The following is an 18,935-nucleotide window of genomic DNA, read 5'->3' as shown; positions in this document are numbered from 1 at the left end:
TTTTACCTGTCACTATTACAAAGAACTTTACTTGTATGGGGACCCTCCGAAACAGGCCTTTTCATGCAATGGGAGTATATAATAGCTACCTATCATTCGGCTGGATTGTAACTTTAATAGAAGAACGTTCTCTCAGCCCTTGATACAAGACCATCCGAATGCAGCCAAGTATCAGACTGTGTTTAGCAAATGTAATGATATGGCAACCCTCAGTTTGGCGCTAGCCTTAATGTAATGGCAACACCAGTGGTTGGTCATGTTTGTTCTGATGAATAATATCTCTCTGATCTTCACTCTGTTAGAGACCCTCTCAACTGCCTCCCACCACAGAAGACTTGAAGAGCTACCACAGCGACTTGAAAGGGGAACGGAAATGGAGACAATGAAAAATAGGGAAAAATAGATTCTATTTTGCAGATCATCACACAAACGTGACCCAGGGGAGCTGCAAGCACAAAGACTTGACGCAATTTGTCTACTGTGCTGCAAGTGGCATAGAAGAAGAGGTCTATGGGTTGGGGTGGGGATGGCAGCACACATCCACAAATATTCCACCCTGGGGACTATGACACTTTGACGACACGTTTAGGGGTTTCAGCAGCTTTGCCGAGAAGAGAACATCCAAAAGTTTCTTCAAGCTCACATAAAGGACCTGCTGTAAATTCTGCTTAAATAGGACAAGGACCTTGTGTTTCCGACCAAAAGTACCGTACTATTTAGGGAACTGTCTTCATATTGTTCTAGAACATTAAGACAGAAAGGTAAATTTATGACACTTTTTATATTCTCTATATGCAAATATTTCACCAGTATGGTGTGGCTGCACCTGAAATACATGTTATGACAAGTGAAACCAAAACATATTCATTCCCTTGGGAATTCTAACACACAGAACATAAGGAACAATACAAGGCATGTTGTTGGTTTGTGTGTGCCTGAGTGTGTGTGTGTGTGTGTGTGTGGGAAGATATGTATTTCAGTCTGTGAAGTGAGCCAGTTAGAGATGCACATGGCCCCAGTAGAGATACGTCCTGTTAATGAGGAACAAACATTGTAGTCCCCAGGCTCCCCAGGTTTCATCACACAGGCCTGACAGAAAGAGAGGACAGGAGAGGAGGAGAGGCTGGGCTTCACATAGATTCAACCCAGCTTAAGTGAATTCTTCTTGGCACCCCCAAAGTATTTGTTAATTTTTGAAAATTCATTTAAAATATATGTATTCCTGGGCTTAGTTAGTGGTCAATCTTCAATGTGCACATTGTTTGTTACAATTACTATAATGTTGTCTCTACCACATCCCTAGAAAATCAATAGTGTGAAATATATTCACTTCGTTGACAGAACAAAACAGAATCACTGTCAGGGCCCTGTGTGTTATATTGCTGGTTCCTATCAGGTTAAATTACACAGCAATGTGTTTATTGGTGCCACAAAGCACCTCTGTATACGATAAGAGACTTGTTGATCAGGTACATTGTCCTCATTCCGGTTCAATAGCCTTTGCTTACCTTTCAAACAATACAACGTTCCCTGTATAGTCTTGTGCCTACAGGGCCCTGGTCAAAGGTTGTGTCTTATAAAAGGACACTGCTATTTGGAATGCAGCCTCTGGCTCAGATCAGGCCAGGAAATGCCGGGTCACATTAATAAGCGATCTTAGTAAACAGCCCACATAAACTGAGCTATTCATGTTTAAATCACCAGATGAAATCTATTCATTGTAATCTTTGTATTCTAGCTGATGTCCCGCAACTTTCGGCAACCCCATATTTTCTGGAAATGTAAGCTATTGTGACTACTACTTCCTTGAAATATTGGAATGCATGGACTACATGGATGGATTTTATCGGACGATAGCGGTTGCCTGGAATGTCATGATGTAAAGACATTTTATGGTATCTAGATTTTACGGTATCTAGATTTTACGGAATCTAGATTCTACAGTATCTAGATTATATAGTATCTAGGTTTTACAGTATCTAGAGATCTGTCATATAATCAATCATTTGTGCAAGAATACCACAAGCACAAGTGCTGTTCTGCTGCAGTCATCTGTGTTATCTATTTGACTGGCATCAGTTTGAGTTCTGAAAAAACTGAAGCGTGTACTATTCCTGAAACACAAAATGCTTGGAAATGTAAAAGAAAATGACAAACTCTGAACACCCTGTCATTGTTATCCTGGAAGAACATTAGACTGACAAAACATGAACATTCAGTACTGTAAAGGGGATTTTGGCTGTATTTTCGATCTTTACAACCCATGTTGGAAACTTTGGTTTTAGTACCAGTATAGTTTGTTTTCTGAATTGGCAGTCATAAAGGAGTTGATTTGGAAGTCAAGTCTCAAACTGTACACTGAATGCTCTTGACTCTGTGTCATTTTGTCGCCAACCCAGACATCTAAAGGGTCCTGCCCATATGGGGCTTCTAGGGGCTGCACTCAGACATTAGAGCAATTAGCACCTCTCTCAGACAAGTCCCGAGTAGGGATGTACAAGTAAAGTGTTGCACATAAGAAATAAGTCTCACACCCTTGTTGACTTTCTTGTTGACTTTTACTTGTTTTTTTCTCCCATTTTGTGATTGACATAGTCTCTGTGATTGACACTAGGTTGCAGCTTTTGAGTAACGCCAAAAGCTAAAGGCTAAGTGCTAGACGTAACTGGTCAACAAAACACAGAGTGAGCATAGCATGAGGTGAGTTGGCAATTGCAGGTAAGATGAACACCAAGTAATCACAAGGCCTACAATCACTGCAGTGTGCAATACTCACTGTTGTGGTCTGGTTATCATCGCTAGCAACATACAGACTCAAACACTAGAACATTGTGATTTATAAGGCCATTTCAGGATTATATACATTTGACCTATATTTCTGAAAAAAAAAATAAAAGATACATGCAATCTTGTTTTGTGCTAAACGTTACAGAAATTTGATCCCAAGCTGGAAAAGGGTATTTTATTTACTCAGCTCTCAGTGAACCAAAAAGCCCAAGGCCATGTGATCAAAGGGCAAATAATTAAACAGATCTTTTAATCATGTGAATGTTTCTGTTTCAAACTCTCAATGGCACTAGTCAACAGATTGTTTTACTGAAGTACTCTATTTATGCAATTTCATGTAATAGATTTGAATGTTATTCCGACTTACATTGTGTATACATTCATAAATAATGTGTTGCTTTTTACATGGATGTTCTTTGTCGGTTGGATGCTGTTTTATTGGTAATCTTTTATGAATCCGTTTTTTTCTTCTATTGAATGCTATGGTACTAATTAATTTTCCCAAAATAATCTACAACACAGTAACCTTTTACATCAACAAATTATCATTATGATTACAATCACCATTGACAGCCAGTTACATTAGGATGTAAGGTTCTAAAAGGTGTGTGGCAGAAAATCTAAGACGAAGAATAATAAAGAGGGTTTCTCTACAGAATCAGCCTCATTCTTTCTGGCAACCCAAGCTATTTTTAAGCTTTAGCTTCTTCTTACAACCCTAGCTCTCCTTCCTTTCATCTCTTTTCTGTGTCGGCCACACCAAGCACCTTACAGTAATATGGCAGTGAGAGGATTTAACTCAAACTTAACCTTCCTAACACACACACAGACAGACACACACACACACACACACACACACACACACAGAGGCTGGGAAAATTACATTTTCTGTCTTATTAATTCCTTCCATTAGAAATCACCCTAAATTTGACGTGAAGCATGTCATGTTCATTAGAAAGAGTGCTGCTCCCCTCGGAGGATGTGCAGTAATGAGATCACTGCAGTGTGTGTGTGTACAGTATGTGTGCGTATGCGTTAGTGGGTGTACGTGCGTATGGAACTCCCATGAGAAAACCCCCCAACAACATGGTTCATTAGGTCATCTGGTTCACCGGGCACCCTGTTTGTTGTCTAGCTACCTCAGCGCAGAACTGACCTTGCAATAACAAATGAGGCATGTAATTGCTTAATACATTTATTGATTACCGTGATGCAATCATCTAGGGGTACAGCTGGGAAGGGCAGGTGCAGGCTTGTGTACCTGCCTGGGTGTCATGCATCATTCCATCACTCAACTTCTACGTACCATATCTGTGTAATGTAGAAGGTAGCAAGGGTATATGGAGCATGTGTAAAATAACAGACCAATAGGTTACAGACAACCCAGTTAGAGATTCCACTGCAGGTTTAAGCATTCTCAACACGGTCTCAAACATAGTCTCAATGGGTGAGGTCCCTGCCATTGTGGGCCTTTTGTATCACCAGAAGGATTAAGTTGGTTAGATGAAGAGGGGTTAATGGCAGACAGAGAGAAGCTCTCACAGATTCACTGGAAACCATTCATTCATGAAGAAGCTCAGAACAATCGTCCTTCAGAACACGTACAATGTTTCTAAAAAAAACTAAAGAGAGCCTGAAAGGTTCTGAAATGCTCTCCAGACTCCAGGCTGTTTCCACTCTGTCTAAATTCAGATAGGTCCCTGTTACAACAAGTTGTGAGGGGACAGATTCCACAAGACAACGTTTCATGATACTAATATGACTAAACAGCATAGAGAGATGAGAAGAGTCACAGAGGCTGGCAGAACTGAAATCTCAGAACAGGACGGATCATTAGTTAGCCAGATCTGTTAAGATTAGGTGGAGATAGATGTAACAGCAAACAAAACGTCTGTATTGATAATGTACTGACAATGTCGCCAAAACATCTGTAGGACTGTCGGTAAAGGAGGCCTAGTGCCTATCTTGTTGGATAATGGGAACTGTACCTCAGCAGAACTGTGTTATGACAGATTAATATAGGAGCTATACCAGAAAGCAAAACTGGTTGGAGTAGTGTCACTATAAACCATTTACCATCAGTTCCACAAAGCTGTAGAGATGTCAGTTCAACTTTGAATCAATGCTTGTTGAGATTATTATGTTTTACCTTGGCTGGTTAAAAACAGTAATGATAGATGGTTAGTCTCTGGCCATGCAATGCTGCCCATGTCTGACAGACATATCCATACCAATGCTAAATAATTCACAGCACACCTCCATGCCGAGATGTTTATTCCAGGACTGGTCTTATCTGGGTCTAGGAAACCAGGCCATATATTCTATTGAAAATACCTCCCCAAGCTATAGAATAACCGGCTGAATGTTCTCTGAGAAGGTATTATCATGGTATTACCGCCTGTCTGTGTGGGACGGACATGCCAGGCTGCCAGGAGCTGACGGAAATGATCTAATTTCACCCAGCTTTCCAAACTGGGATGATTTCCATTGGCTAGTTAAATTGTAATCATAGCTGGTACGTTTCCAGCAACGGAGAACTGCACGCTTCTCTCTGATGAATCCACTGAAACAGAATGAGATGGCGTATCTCTACGGAGGTAGATAGTATTGTGTTACTCACTGTCTGCGTGGGTTGGCGATGGCAGGGCCAGGCTGCCCAGCAGCAGGATAAACATGGCCCCCCTGGCGAGGGGAGATTCAGCCCCTCTGTGGCACGGCGCCATGGTCCAGGTGTTGGCACTCCTTACTCCTCTGATTCCCCCTGCCGACACACACCGGCTCCGCTCGATGATTAGGAGCTCAGGCTATCATGGAGTGACACCTGAGGAAGGAGACAGGAGTGAGCCAGGTTTGGGATGGCCTGTTCACACAGCCTCATACCTAAAGACATTGTACGTGCATGCAGCTTACTATCTACTAGCATGACCCACCACATAGCAAAAACATTGCAAGTAGAGTCTATCACAGTCAAATACATCACAGTCAAATCTATCACCATAAAATCTGTCCCAGTCAAATCTATCATCATTAAACACAGGCAACTAGCCAATCCTTGTGTTGCACAAAAGCTGTAGAAATCCAGTAGAGCAGACTACGATTAGACTAGATCAGTAGATAAGGAAACACCAGACAGAGAGACTAAATGGACCATCCGACGGATAGAATGGGTAAAGAAACAGACGGAAAGAGACAAAACAGACATACAGACCCCTGGTGAATAACAGGCCAATGACAGGGACACTATACCCCAGGGAAGCACAACATTAATGCAGGCAACCAACCAGACATACAGAAGAACAGAGATAAGCTCTCAGACCTATTAACGGTTACACTTCCTCACTGCCTCAAAGCCATGGAGATTAATCATTACACAGACGTATGTACACTGACACGTTTTGTGTATGTGTGTCTCTTGCAAATTCACATCCGTCTTTTATCAGAGCTGACTAAGGCTGTGTTTACATATAAATCCCAATTGTTTTTTTTTACATACATTTCAAGAACTGTAAAGAGGGGGGAATCCCATGTACAGTGAATCATACTTGTATAGCTTAATTGCTATTTGTGCTAATTAGATCTATTCACATCAGATGTTAAGGGCTTATTTAATTGGTCAAAATACCATTAGTGAAAAACCAATCTGAATTGGGTCACCTGTTTAGATGCAGCCTTCGTACAAAATAACAAAACACATTTAGGCTGCCATTGTTCTTTGGTTGTTCAGATCTGCCAATAAGACAAACACACCCACACACACACACACACACACACACACACACAGACACACCCACACACACACATTAGTAATCTTCAGCATAATAACTATTGAGCATGTGCCTTTTATAAATCGACCACAAATCACAAAAGGCACCATGCTTATGTAAGCCTTGTGTGTAATTTCTCTCCCATTTGTCTCAGATTGACAGAGCCAAATGTTTACTACAGTGGCTCCTGCACTGCCAAGCCTGTCATAGGTACGGTACAGTCAGTCTGTTTGAAGCTTGTTCAAAACAAAAGCATCCAGGCAAGGTTTAATCCTGAACAATTACTTGGGAATGTTAATCTTTGATTTAAACATAAGTCACAATGATTGGATTAATAAAAACTGAAAACAAACAGAGGTGAATGACACCAAGGATTCCACCAAACATAATTCTTGTCATTGCAAAATAATTACTTAGCTTTGACCAAACTGTTTATTCAGTGGTTTCCCACAAAACTCTTTCCTTCAGAGCCATATGGCACTTTATTTCATAAATTGAGAGCTAATTCTGCCCAGCGCCCTGTTGGCCCTCCAGCGGTACACTAAAAAGAGACGCCATCTGAGAGGGAGTCCAAGTCTCCTTGTTGCCATGCCAACCCCATACAGCAGTCGTCAATGTCTCCACATTAAAACGCCGCCTCAGTGCTCTTCATTTATCCAGGGTCATTCCAGGGTCATTCCTGGGTCATTACAGCGAATCATGCACCTGGAACGAAAACCCTGAACAACTAACAACTCCACAGATTCCTCATCAGGTGCTCAGACCAGAGCCGATTTGTGTGTGTGTATGTATGTGTGTGTGTGTGTGTGTGCGGTGGAGTTAGGGCATTCTGCGACCACTCAGGCCTGTCCTAACCACTCCCTTCTGCCTCACTAGTCACCCAGAGTACAGGGAAGCATCGAAGTAGCCTCTTGTACTTTTCCCTTTCACCCATAAACAACATACAGGACTCTTTGGGGTGAATTCTGCCTTCACGGAGATAAACCCACGAAGTGAGAGGTGAAGAACGGCTGTTCCCAAAGCCATTCCTTTGCAGAAAGTTTTGTGGTTTTCGTCAAAAACATACATATGCGTTCATTAAGGAGGCTGTGTGTGGGCCTGCATCGTTCTTGGCTGCAATTAACTTCATAATGAACATGTTCATGACAAGATGGAAAGCAAAACACAACATGTTCCTTCTCTTTGACTCTTTGTGACCTCCTCCCCTTTCTTTCTCCCTGTCTTCCTAATATGCACAGTGCTGGCAAGAACAACAAAAACCTTCAGCAATTACACAACAAATCCTCTTGGAAACTTAAGACAGTGTTTTCAAAGAACTGTGATGTGCCATTTGCAAGACAGTACATTGGGCCGGAGGAAGATTTTGTTTGAAAGTAAGAAGTAGCTTAGATGGCAACAGTACAGAACGGCGGTGTTTCAAATAATGTTTACTGTGTGTCTAAACAAGACAGCACCACTCCATGAGACCTGCACACCGAGACAGCTAGCTGGGGAATAATCATTACCATCAGAGCTTCCAGCTTCGTTGATTCAATATCACCTCGAACTTTCAGTCATCTCTGCGAACAGACTCATGAAACACACCACGGCTGATGGCAACTTATTGGGAAAGACATTAATATTTCATACTTTGAATGTTGTTTTCTCCCCTGAGGCTTCAACAAACAAGTCTCAAATGTGCAATATGACAATCATGACTGTTTGGTGTTGTGCCCTAATGAGCACAACCCGAGCTTAGAAATCCATCTCTCTGGGTGATGTTTGTCAGTTACAACAAAGAGAAACAGCATACTTCGTCACTCCTCATGAAGTACGTACCATCAGTAAAGCCATTGTACGGCCTCATGTCCATATAGCATTGTTAGTCCTTGCAGTAATTGACTGGACACTGTGACCCTCTGATCTCTGGGACGATGGATATGCATAATCTAATTTTAGATCATATGGCACATGTACGCTAATCCCAGACGACATGTTGTTGGCAGGCTGTTGGAGTGTATTAGAGGCTTTCAGGGAAATGATCTCACACAAACACACACACACACACACACAGGCATAAAACACACACACAGACACACAAGTCCAACTCAGCTGTCCAAATGGAAACATCAGAATAGAGTGCCCTAAAAGAAAATCATATTTTAACTAACCCTAACCTTAAAGATAACACATTAACCCTGAACGTAACACTTATGCCCAAGCATTGCCCTTTTCAAAATGGGGCAGGGGAAATCAGATTTCCCTGGTTAAACTAAGTTCACAATCCTTAATTCTAATACTACCCTACTTTTTAACACATTATAATGCAATACATCGTATGTTGATCTAGAACGTGAATACATAGTACTTTTCATACTGACAGCTATTTCATTCGAAATACGGTATCCAACTGGGCAATTCAATTATGTAAATTAAATACATCTGTGATAATAAAGGTTGGGTGATATCTGGAAAAGACATCCGTTGTGTAAATGGCTAGTTTAATCCTGTCAATATTATATGACAGTGCCATTACTCTTTATTCATTTTATTCAAATCTCTAAAAGTGAAGGTTTATCCCAATATCAGTATTTTATATTAGAGTGTATGGCTTAAGGCAAATTGAATGGACCATTTACCTGGATTGAAATGGAAAACCACATGAATACCACCACACAAATACCCTGGTGCTTCTCTAGCTGCCTTTTCTATGCAATAAAATTAGGTCAAATGAAATCCAAATAATGAGGTCTAAATCTGCTATAACAACAACTTACGACGTCACACAGTGTCAACACAAAAAAAAATTACACATAGCTGAATGCTACATCTCAGGGCACTGATGTTCCCTCTTCAACAACATAGCATGGATACATGAGAGCGCCTTCCTCCTGGAGGTTATCTGAAACAGCCCACACCTAAGAGGATCACACACGCAGTATCAGACCCACACGACAGACAGCTAAAGTTAAACTAACTCCCGGGAGTGTCGTTGGGTCGGGAGAGCCAAAGTCAAGCATGTTTACAGCTGAACACTCCTGGGGGGTGATATCTGCTCCCAGCAGACAGTGCCGAGATGGGAGGATGTGACTTCTCCTGAAGGAGGGACCCCCCCAGAGAGAACTGCTTCCTTCTCCTCCCCCTCCTCACTCTCGCTTTCCTGTTCCACCTGCTCTCAATATCTTAATATCTTCAATGCCCTATTTTTTTATCTATCCTTTTCTTCTTTCCTCTCTCTCTCTCTCTCTCTCTCTCTCGTCTCCTTGCTATTGTTGCATTCGATCTCTTCTCACTTCCCCCCCATCCTCTCTTCTCCCTTCTTGTGTTATCCTTCTTTCTCTCCTCTTATCTTTCACTTTATTCCCTTCATCCCTGGAGGAAGGATTCTGCAGAAAGGGACGTTCTGGAGGACAAACCCTCTCTAAATGAGGGAAAGTCTCATCCCCCACAGCACAAAGAGCTGAGGATGATTCAGTGAAATGCTACGCAGCAATCTCATCAAAATGTAGCCCAACAGGTGCTTTTGGTTGTGTAGGTGAACCCCTTTTTTGTTCCTGGGAGAAGCCATGCAAAAAAAAAAAAGAGAGAGAAATATAACCTTTATTACTTTGGTTATCATGGCACTTCTGAAATCTCCTATACTGTCTATTGACACGGCTTATTCCATGGGAACCTCATTTAGCAGAGGAAGAATCAACCGAAAAACAACCCCCCTTTAGCAGGGCCATATCAACAGTAAGAACCTCTAGAAAGTAAATCTGTCTGAAATAACCTTTTTGGGATGCCACCCCTGTAGACCCTTTCCACTTGAGAGAAAGTTAGAGCCTTTAACACCAGTCGTGAATGTGTCATCAAGGGGGACCATGCGGCAAAGTTGTTATCCCCACACAGCTGACTAAAAGTCCAAGCATATACCGCACATACTGTACATTGCACATAGACCTATCCTGTATATTATTAACAGAAGGGAACAGAAACATAGTGTCTCATGCTGTCTTTACTCACAAGATCCATTAGTTGCTGTCTAGTATAATCTGAATCGGTACTTCATTTTGCATAGTGCGCCGAGACATTTGTGTTTCCTGCTAACTTCAAGGTGGTGACAAATTCCTGCGCCACGTTCTACAACATCGCCAGAGTATGACCTTACCTCACGCAAGACTAGACACAGGTAGTATTCCAGGCATCTTACATCTGGAGTTCTGCAACTCATTATTGGTAGGTTTTCTGCTCGTCCAGTCAAACCACTTCAACATGTTTAGAACGCTGAAGCCGGCCTGGTTTTGAACTCTTCAGAGTTCTCCCATGTCACCCCCTGCTGCATACACTCCACTGGCCTTGCTTCAGGTGGAAGTTCACATCTACAACAAGACAATGGGGCTTGTCTAAGGAGCAGGGAGACAAACTGCTCCTCCCTACCTTCAGGCTTGAACAACACATCCCTACCCACATTTCACAATACTCGCCCTCCCACCCTTGCATGAGGGCAGCTCCCACTGAACCCCCTCAAAGCCTTTGAATCTAGGAGTCCCTGCCCAGTTTGGGAAACCTTTTGAAAGAGGATTTGAAATAACCACACTGTTGCTGTTCTTGAAATAATGCAATGGTTACTATTCTATTGTTTCCCTTCTCTCTAGCCCTGTTTTTGATTGCTATTTAGGGCAGTACTGTATACTGACAATTATAAAGTCTGTATGATGGTCCCACCTAGCTGTTAGAAGAATGCACCAATAACCAATGGTAAGATAAGACCGCTGGCCTAATTACTCAAGTATAAGAACAAGAAAATGAACCAGGTAAGCCTAGTTCTGCGGGCCCGCGATTAGAAGGGATAAATGTGGTTGCCCAGGCTGGATTCGATCCGCAGTTAACTATGTGACAGACTGTTTCTTTAACCACTACGTTATTTAAACAGTAGATGTTGTTGCACATGATTCGTGTATAGAGAAGTGGTTTGCTTTTGCATTGTCAAACCAATTTGTCGAAATTAGTTCTCAAAACAAGTTCCCTACATTAGCTGGCATCCAAACCAACAACAGGTATAATGTCATGATGTTGTGGAGGAAAGGAACCAGGCGCAGCCGGATCATAGGCGATGTAGGCTTTTTTAATGAAAACCAACACAGAGTATACAAAAACAACCGGGCTGAACTTCAAACAGCAGAACGAAACACTCACCATGTACCTGTGAACATGCAAACGGAGACATGGAACAAGTCAACAACAATGACCTGTGGGGAGCAGAGGGGAAACATTTAAACACATACTAATGAAATGATTGGGACCTGGTGTGAATGATTGAAGACATGTGATATGAAACAAGTCCGGGATGTGTTTGTGAGTGTGTATGTTTGTTGTCAGTGCAGTTTGTCCATCACAGTAAACAGCTTTACTATAGGCTTACGACAATGTAGCTACGGAAGCTAATAGACAGCAAAGTTTTAGTCTATCCTGAATAAATGGTGAGGATCGAACCCTGGTCAACTACATGGCAGTCTGCATTTCTAACCTCTATGCTTTTTAACAATGGGTTGTCAGCCAGTCAGTCAGTCACTCACTCAGTCAGTAAGAGACATTCACTCTTCTTGGCCGGCTCCAGTTATGCGGTCCAGCAAAAACACATATTTTATGGTGCAAGCATATCAGCCAACATCTTTGCTGAAACACATTACTAGATGTCATTCTGGTTGGTGTGAAAAGAGACAAAGTGATTAATACCCAAGTCACTACACACGCTAGGCTATCGAACATCAAGTGTAGCTGTCCTTATTCTTCACAGTCAAACCTATTCGGGGATACTGTGAAATATGACATAATTTTGAGCCACACCCATTTGCCAGACCCCTTGACATTCCTACCAGCTATGCTCCATTTGGATGCAGACAAACCCTGGGATTAGAGAAAGGAGTATGAATCAGTGACACGCAGTAGTATCTAAGAGCCTCAGCAGCACAGGAAGTAGCAGAAGGGTGCTCCTCACAGTCCACTGGCTGTCTCCTGCAGCATAACTTCATTCAGCAGTGGACACGTTCTGAGCATATGTGTGAGGTGTCTTCTCATTGGAGTAAGTGGCACCTCTCCCATGACTCAATCTGGTGTCATTTACATAGTGCTAAACTGTTTTACAGAAACTATATAGGAACGCCCCTTATTGTCCAGGAAAAAAAACATAACAAGAATGACCTTTAACTAGATCATGAGTGCGTAACCAAGTTTCTGAGGACAGGTTGAGCCTGAGAGAATGAACATCCCGCAGATTCACATGGGGCCTACACCAGACAACACAGGTGGACTATGAAGAAAACATTCCTTCTGCTCTCTTACAGCTCTGCTTGCAGATGAGTTGTGACTGGGTTGTGGGATGGTGATGACAGGAAGAGTTGGGCTCTATTCACAGCCAACAGGAGACTGGAATCCAAATGGCCAGGGGCAGGAAGAGATATCATAAAGGTACATATACATTAGGTTTGGTTAGCTCCAAGCAGAACTTGGCAAGCAAAGAGAGTGTCTCGAAATACAGGACTGCAACATTGTTAATTTTTGGTCTGCATACTTTAAAATGCCCAAAACAACCACAGCCAGACACTGAAATGAACAAAAACACCACAAAATCATGTCAAAATGTATGTGCAAATAGGTTCAAGTGGGATGAATGTGGCAAGTGGAATCAGCAGGGACATTGGGTGGGAAGGGGTAAGCAAGATGGGCTAAGAACAATAAACCTGTTAAATCTCCTATGATTTATTTCACTAGGTTTACAAATGAAAGGATATTGTGTTTAACCTTGTTTCCACTCCATATACAAACATTTACAAATCCATTTGTTTTCTCATGATTATACAACATACTGTATATGTTCATTAAAAGTTATGACAATATTAAATGTTGTCATTGGTTTAACCGGGAAGCATCAGGACAGACACACTTGACATTCACTAGCCTAGCGTTAATCTCACCTTCTCACCTTCAGAGTCACATTTTCACACTGACCAAGAATTACTTCCAGTAGTTTGTTTCAGCTTTTAGCACTGTCCTCACACATTTACCAATGGGATTAAATGTACCATTATGCATACTGTCATATCGATACAGATCATACTGGAGAGCGTTACACACAATGCATTTCTAAGCAGAGTATGTCTGGTAGAGTGAACAGTCATGGCTTGAATTAGAAAAACAAGAGATAAAATGGGGAAGAAAAAGAGGTTCATTTTGAGTGTAGAACAGGGAGCAGGGGCCACCGCGGTGTGAATACAACCAGCGTCCCAAAACCGCCCCCCTATTCAGCGCTCCTCTTCGGACACAGCTGTATTTGCCTTTGGTAAAGTAATGCTATTATTAGAGAGCAGGGTGTCAATTGGGATGTGATGAAGTCTGGATGGATTACTGGCCTTACGAGTTCAGAGGGACTGGTGAAGCACTCCTCCTCTACACCACAGTGGCTAATTACACAGCAACCGTGGGATCCATCACAACAGGCAGTGCATTGCCTATGTAGGGCACTACTTTTAAACAGACCTCTATGGGCCCTAGGCAAAAGTAAGGCACTATTTAGGGAACAGGATTCAGATTGGTTTGCAAACGGGGAGTGCAGGCCCCTGAGTTACCTCCAAATAGTATGGGAGTGAGCAGATGAGCCCCAGAAGACGTGCTATCACAACAAATTTCCCTGCCAAGCCGAGACCGAGACTGAGTCATAAAAGATTTATGAAATAACTTTGCCCCCAGTGCAAAGTATCAGTGCACGAGTTAATGGTGCGATTATACTAATAAGACTGAAGCAGGGAGGAGGACGGAGGGACAGATTGACAGAATGAGGAGGGAGAGTTGTACGGCGGAGTGACAGAAACATGGGAAAGACTGAGCGGGAACTACGGAAGGGAGAAAAGATGGAAGGTGGGATGAAGGAGAGAGGGAGGGATGGAGGGAGTCTCAGCTGGGATTCATTAGCAGGTGATATCCAACTCTGTGGCTCCGGATTCAGGCACTAGGGAACAGGAACGCTTTGGACTGCAGTCTGACTCCGTGTCCATGGTCCTCCAGCGGACCTCATTATGATGTCTGACACGGCCAGTTGCATTGCCATTTTGATCTCTTCCTCTCACTGTCCAGCTGAGCAGTCCCAAAGTGGATCAATACCTGCCTTAACAATGTACCAGTTCGCATCGTCTCTGTCTTAACACGGGTCTAGGACTGTCTTGAGGAAAACCAACAGGAACCGGGCGAACCGGGGGGGGCAAACAGGGCTATGAATAAATGAACCGGGGAGGAACCAGGCTTGGTTGGCATTCAGCTGCAGCCTGACAGTGAATCAAATGGATGGTATTTATTGAAGCTGGACATACGGTTTCAGTCAGTGCGATTCATCTTTTGTTAGGAACTTCTTTGGTGTTCTAACCTCAGCATTCTGTCGGCCTTTGAAATCAATGGAAACTCAGGTTTTACATGCTAATTAAGCAGGGTGGAATGGGAGCTAGGGGTGTCTCTGAAGTAATCCCAAAATGGTTATGAAACATGCCTCTGTGTATTTGATTACAAGCTAATGTTGCTGCAGCTTCTCTGTGAGCCACTTTAAGGGATAAAACTTTCCATTTAAATAGACATTCCAAATGTTCTTTCTGTATGTCTTCGTAAGCCCAGTACATACACAAGGTGGAGCACAATTCCTTAGAGTCAGATATGTAAAGAAAACATTGGAAAGAATGAGTATAAAGACAGAGTAAAGTAGCTGTCGGGTGAGTCATCTCAGAAAAATGATCCTCTGAAAACTACACAGAGCATGCTGGAACCAGAGGAACGCTTCCGAAGCACTACACAACGGTGACAAATATACAGAATACTTCAGGAATACTGAAAACATCTACGAACAATGTGTCGACAGCAAACAATTTACATGCTCTTCACACTTTACCCCACCTCTTAACCGTAGACGAGGTAGCTAAATGGTTTACTGCCCTTGAACATAGAAACTCATGAAATATTTGGACGGGCTGTGTCCAAAGTGATTCCCTAGGCCTATTTCCATAGGTCACTATCACCCTGGTCAAAAGTCTTGCACTACAGTATAAGGGACTAGGGTGCCGTTTTGGATGGAGACACAAAGTAAATGAGCAGTCACGAGTGACCCTCCGTTTTAAACCCTACAGTAGCAGCCAAAAATGCTGAATTAGCAGGACACAGCACTGCTGAGTAGTTGTATACTTATTTTACAGTCTCTGAACGATGTGAACTACCAGTAATAGCATAAATTACCTGCAAATATGCCTGCATCCCAAATGGAATTATATTCCCTGTACAGTGCACCAAGCTTGACCAGAGCTCTATGGGCCCTGACTGAAAGTAGTCTACTATAAATAAGAGCTGCTGCTTTCCTGTGAGCTGCTGCATATCATGGGACGACTAAAAGTGACTGACACAATATTAGCAGACATTTTTAATGTTGCCCAAAGATTGCCCGGAGTGAAACACCTCTTTCATTTCATTACGCATTCATTGTAAATACACAACAACTGTGCTGAGTTAGGGATAATGGAGCAGTCCGTGTTTAACGTGCCACACACACACACACACACACACACACACACACATACAGACACAGAGCTCTAGGTGAATGAATGATGTTTAAACAAATGGAGGCTAATAAAGCAGGCTGTGACAAACACTGAGCTATTAATGAAATGGGGCGTCGTATCTGTTTGGCTGCTGATTAAGTCCCCGTTCAAGTCAATGTATGAGTCCAACAGCCCCAAAACACAAAGATCAAATGGTGCACAGAGGTAGAATGTAGGTTAGATCAAATGGTGCACAGAGGCAGGAGGTAGGTTAGATCAAATGGTGCACAGAGGCAGGAGGTAGGTTAGATCAAATGGTGCACAGAGGCAGGAGGTAGGTTAGATCAAATGGTGCACAGAGGTAAGAGGTAGGTTAGATCAAATGGTGCACAGAGGCAGGAGGTAGGTTAGATCAAATGGTGCACAGAGGTAAGAGGTAGGTTAGATCAAATGGTGCACAGAGGCAGGAGGTAGGTTAGATCAAATGGTGCACAGAGGCAGGAGGTAGGTTAGATCAAATGGTGCACAGAGGCAGGAGGTAGGTTAGATCAAATGGTGCACAGAGGCAGGAGGTAGGTTAGATCAAATGGTGCACAGAGGTAAGAGGTAGGTTAGATCAAATGGTGCACAGAGGCAGGAGGTAGGTTAGATCAAATGGTGCACAGAGGTAAGAGGTAGGTTAGATCAAATGGTGCACAGAGGTAGGATGTAGGTTAGATCAAATGGTGCACAGAGATAAGAGGTAGGTTAGATCAAATGGTGCACAGAGGTAAGAGGTAGGTTAGATCAAATGGTGCACAGAGGCAGGAGGTAGGTTAGATCAAATGGTGCACAGAGGTAAGAGGTAGGTTAGATCAAATGATGCACAAAGGTAGGAGCTAGGTTAGACCAAATGGTGCACAGCGGTAGGATGTAGGTTAGATCAAATGGTGCACAGAGGCAGGAGGCAGGTTAGACCAAATGGTGCACAGAGGTAGGATGTAGGTTAGATCAAATGTTGCACAGAGGTAGGAGGTAGGTTAGATCAAATGGTGCACAGAAGCAGGAGGTAGGTTAGATCAAATGGTGCACAGAGGCAGGGGGTAGGTTAGATAAAATGGTACACAGAGGTAGGAGGTAGGTTAGATCAAATGCTGCACAGATGTAGTAGGTAGGTTAGATCAAATGGTGCACAGAGGCAGGAGGTAGGATATATCAAATGGTGCACAGAGGTAGGAGGTAGGTTAGATCAAATGGTGCACAGAGGCAGGAGGTAGGATAGATCAAATGGTGCACAGAGGCAGGAGGTAGGATAGATCAAATGGTGCACAGAGGTAGGAGGTAGGTTAGATCAAATGGTGCACAGAGGCAGGAGGTAGCTTAGATCAAATGGTGCACAGAGGCAGGAGGTAGCTTAGATCAAATGGTGCACAGAGGCAGGAGGTAGCTTAGATCAAATGGTGTGCAGAATTTGAACCAGGTAGATTGTGGCTGTTATCTCTAACAGCCACAAGACACCTTCCTATCTGAGTGTTTCAGGATGAAGCATGCACACGCTCTTTCCAACGAACGCGCAGACAAAGAAACACATGGTGGCCGGCTTGTCGTAGCGCATGGCGATCATTAATGTGTTTTTTTTGGAAAGGTAGGGGTCACTGCATTGATTATTGGACTTGTCTGGCTGCAATATTTAATTCCATTGACTGGCTGCATTTACAGTGGCCCTTGAAGCTTAATCACATAATGCCACAGCTTCATTAGGCGCATCTGACAATCCCATTCATTGAGGACAGGCATAGATCAATTCCCTGTATAGAGAGCAGTCAAGACGATGGACATGCTTTAGATTAAAACACCTATTTATCCCAACACCCAAACATAACCCTGCAATGGCTAGCTAATATGTTGGGTTAAATATTTCATTCCAATATGTGCCACTGAAAATCTGGGCTGAAAAATTGGCTGCAATTCTGTCAATAATCTAACTGCTTTTGTTCACAAATCTGTATTGTTGCTACTGATGCCAGAGAGAAAGCTAGTGATCAACCTCATTAAGACCATAACCACAGCTGTGACAGACAGAAGTAACCTTTTCCAGAGGACACAACAGCAGTGTCCTGGTGCCACCAGATTCTGCTGTCCACTAATCCGCACAAATGGGATTTGAGTGCCATTCCATTCTATTGTAACAGCATCAGAAACACGGTGGCAGTGACACCATCCCCATACTAAAGACACAGCACAGAGACTGTTGTTTGTCTGTGTGTTTTTGCACGCGTGCGTGTGTGTGAGTGTGTCTTTGTGTGTGTGTGTGTGTGTTCTGCACGCTGACCTGTCAGTCGTTTGTTAGTGTCATTCTGTCTCAGTGGCCACCCCAGGGAGAGATTGGCTTCTGCTCGGCGGTACTCCCCTCAATCACACTGTAGACTAAAGGTTAGCCGCTAGCTGTTAGCCAAGGCCCTGTCTGGGTCTGCCTTCTAAATGGAGCCCTATTCCCCACGCATTCAACTGCACTCCTACTGACCACAGCCTAGCGAACTGGAGTGAATAGGGTGCCATTTGGGATGCCAAAGAAAGCAGGAAGACAGAGACCCAGATTGTGTCTGATGGGGAGAAGATGGGTGGCATATCAAGATCGGGGTATGTCTGGTCTGTCAGAGAGACGATGGCGAAGGTGTCAACACGCACAAGCAGCCAGAGGTGACAGCGGCCTGTCACCCACCCGACACCGGGCCAACAATGTTGTGTCAAAGTCGGCAACCAACAAAGTCACAGCCAATACTGTCATCTAGCAGCCAATTACTCAAGCGTGTGTGAAGGCAGAGTAGACAGGCTCAGAGTCCACGCTCATATATACAGAAACCAGGGAAAAGCC

The 18,935-nt window shown here is 43.2% G+C and overlaps 1 protein-coding gene across 24 annotated transcripts in view; it reads right to left on the bottom strand.

The window, feature by feature from the left end:
* ptprfa (protein tyrosine phosphatase receptor type Fa) overlaps positions 1-18,935 on the bottom strand; it is a 244,802-nt gene that overhangs the window by 158,216 nt on the left and 67,651 nt on the right. For all 24 annotated transcript variants that reach the window (XM_020049027.2, XM_020049034.2, XM_020049036.2 and 21 more), the window contains exon 2: positions 5,408-5,608. In XM_020049027.2, the coding sequence (XP_019904586.2) occupies positions 5,408-5,510 (103 nt within the window). In that variant the 5' untranslated portion in view covers positions 5,511-5,608. The remainder of the gene's footprint in view (positions 1-5,407; positions 5,609-18,935) is intronic.

Source organism: Esox lucius, chromosome 8 (assembly GCF_011004845.1).
Source record: "Esox lucius isolate fEsoLuc1 chromosome 8, fEsoLuc1.pri, whole genome shotgun sequence".
NCBI classification, from domain to species: Eukaryota; Metazoa; Chordata; class Actinopteri; order Esociformes; family Esocidae; genus Esox; species Esox lucius.
Note: the sequence above shows the minus strand (reverse complement) of the source record. Positions and strands in the feature narration are given on the sequence as shown.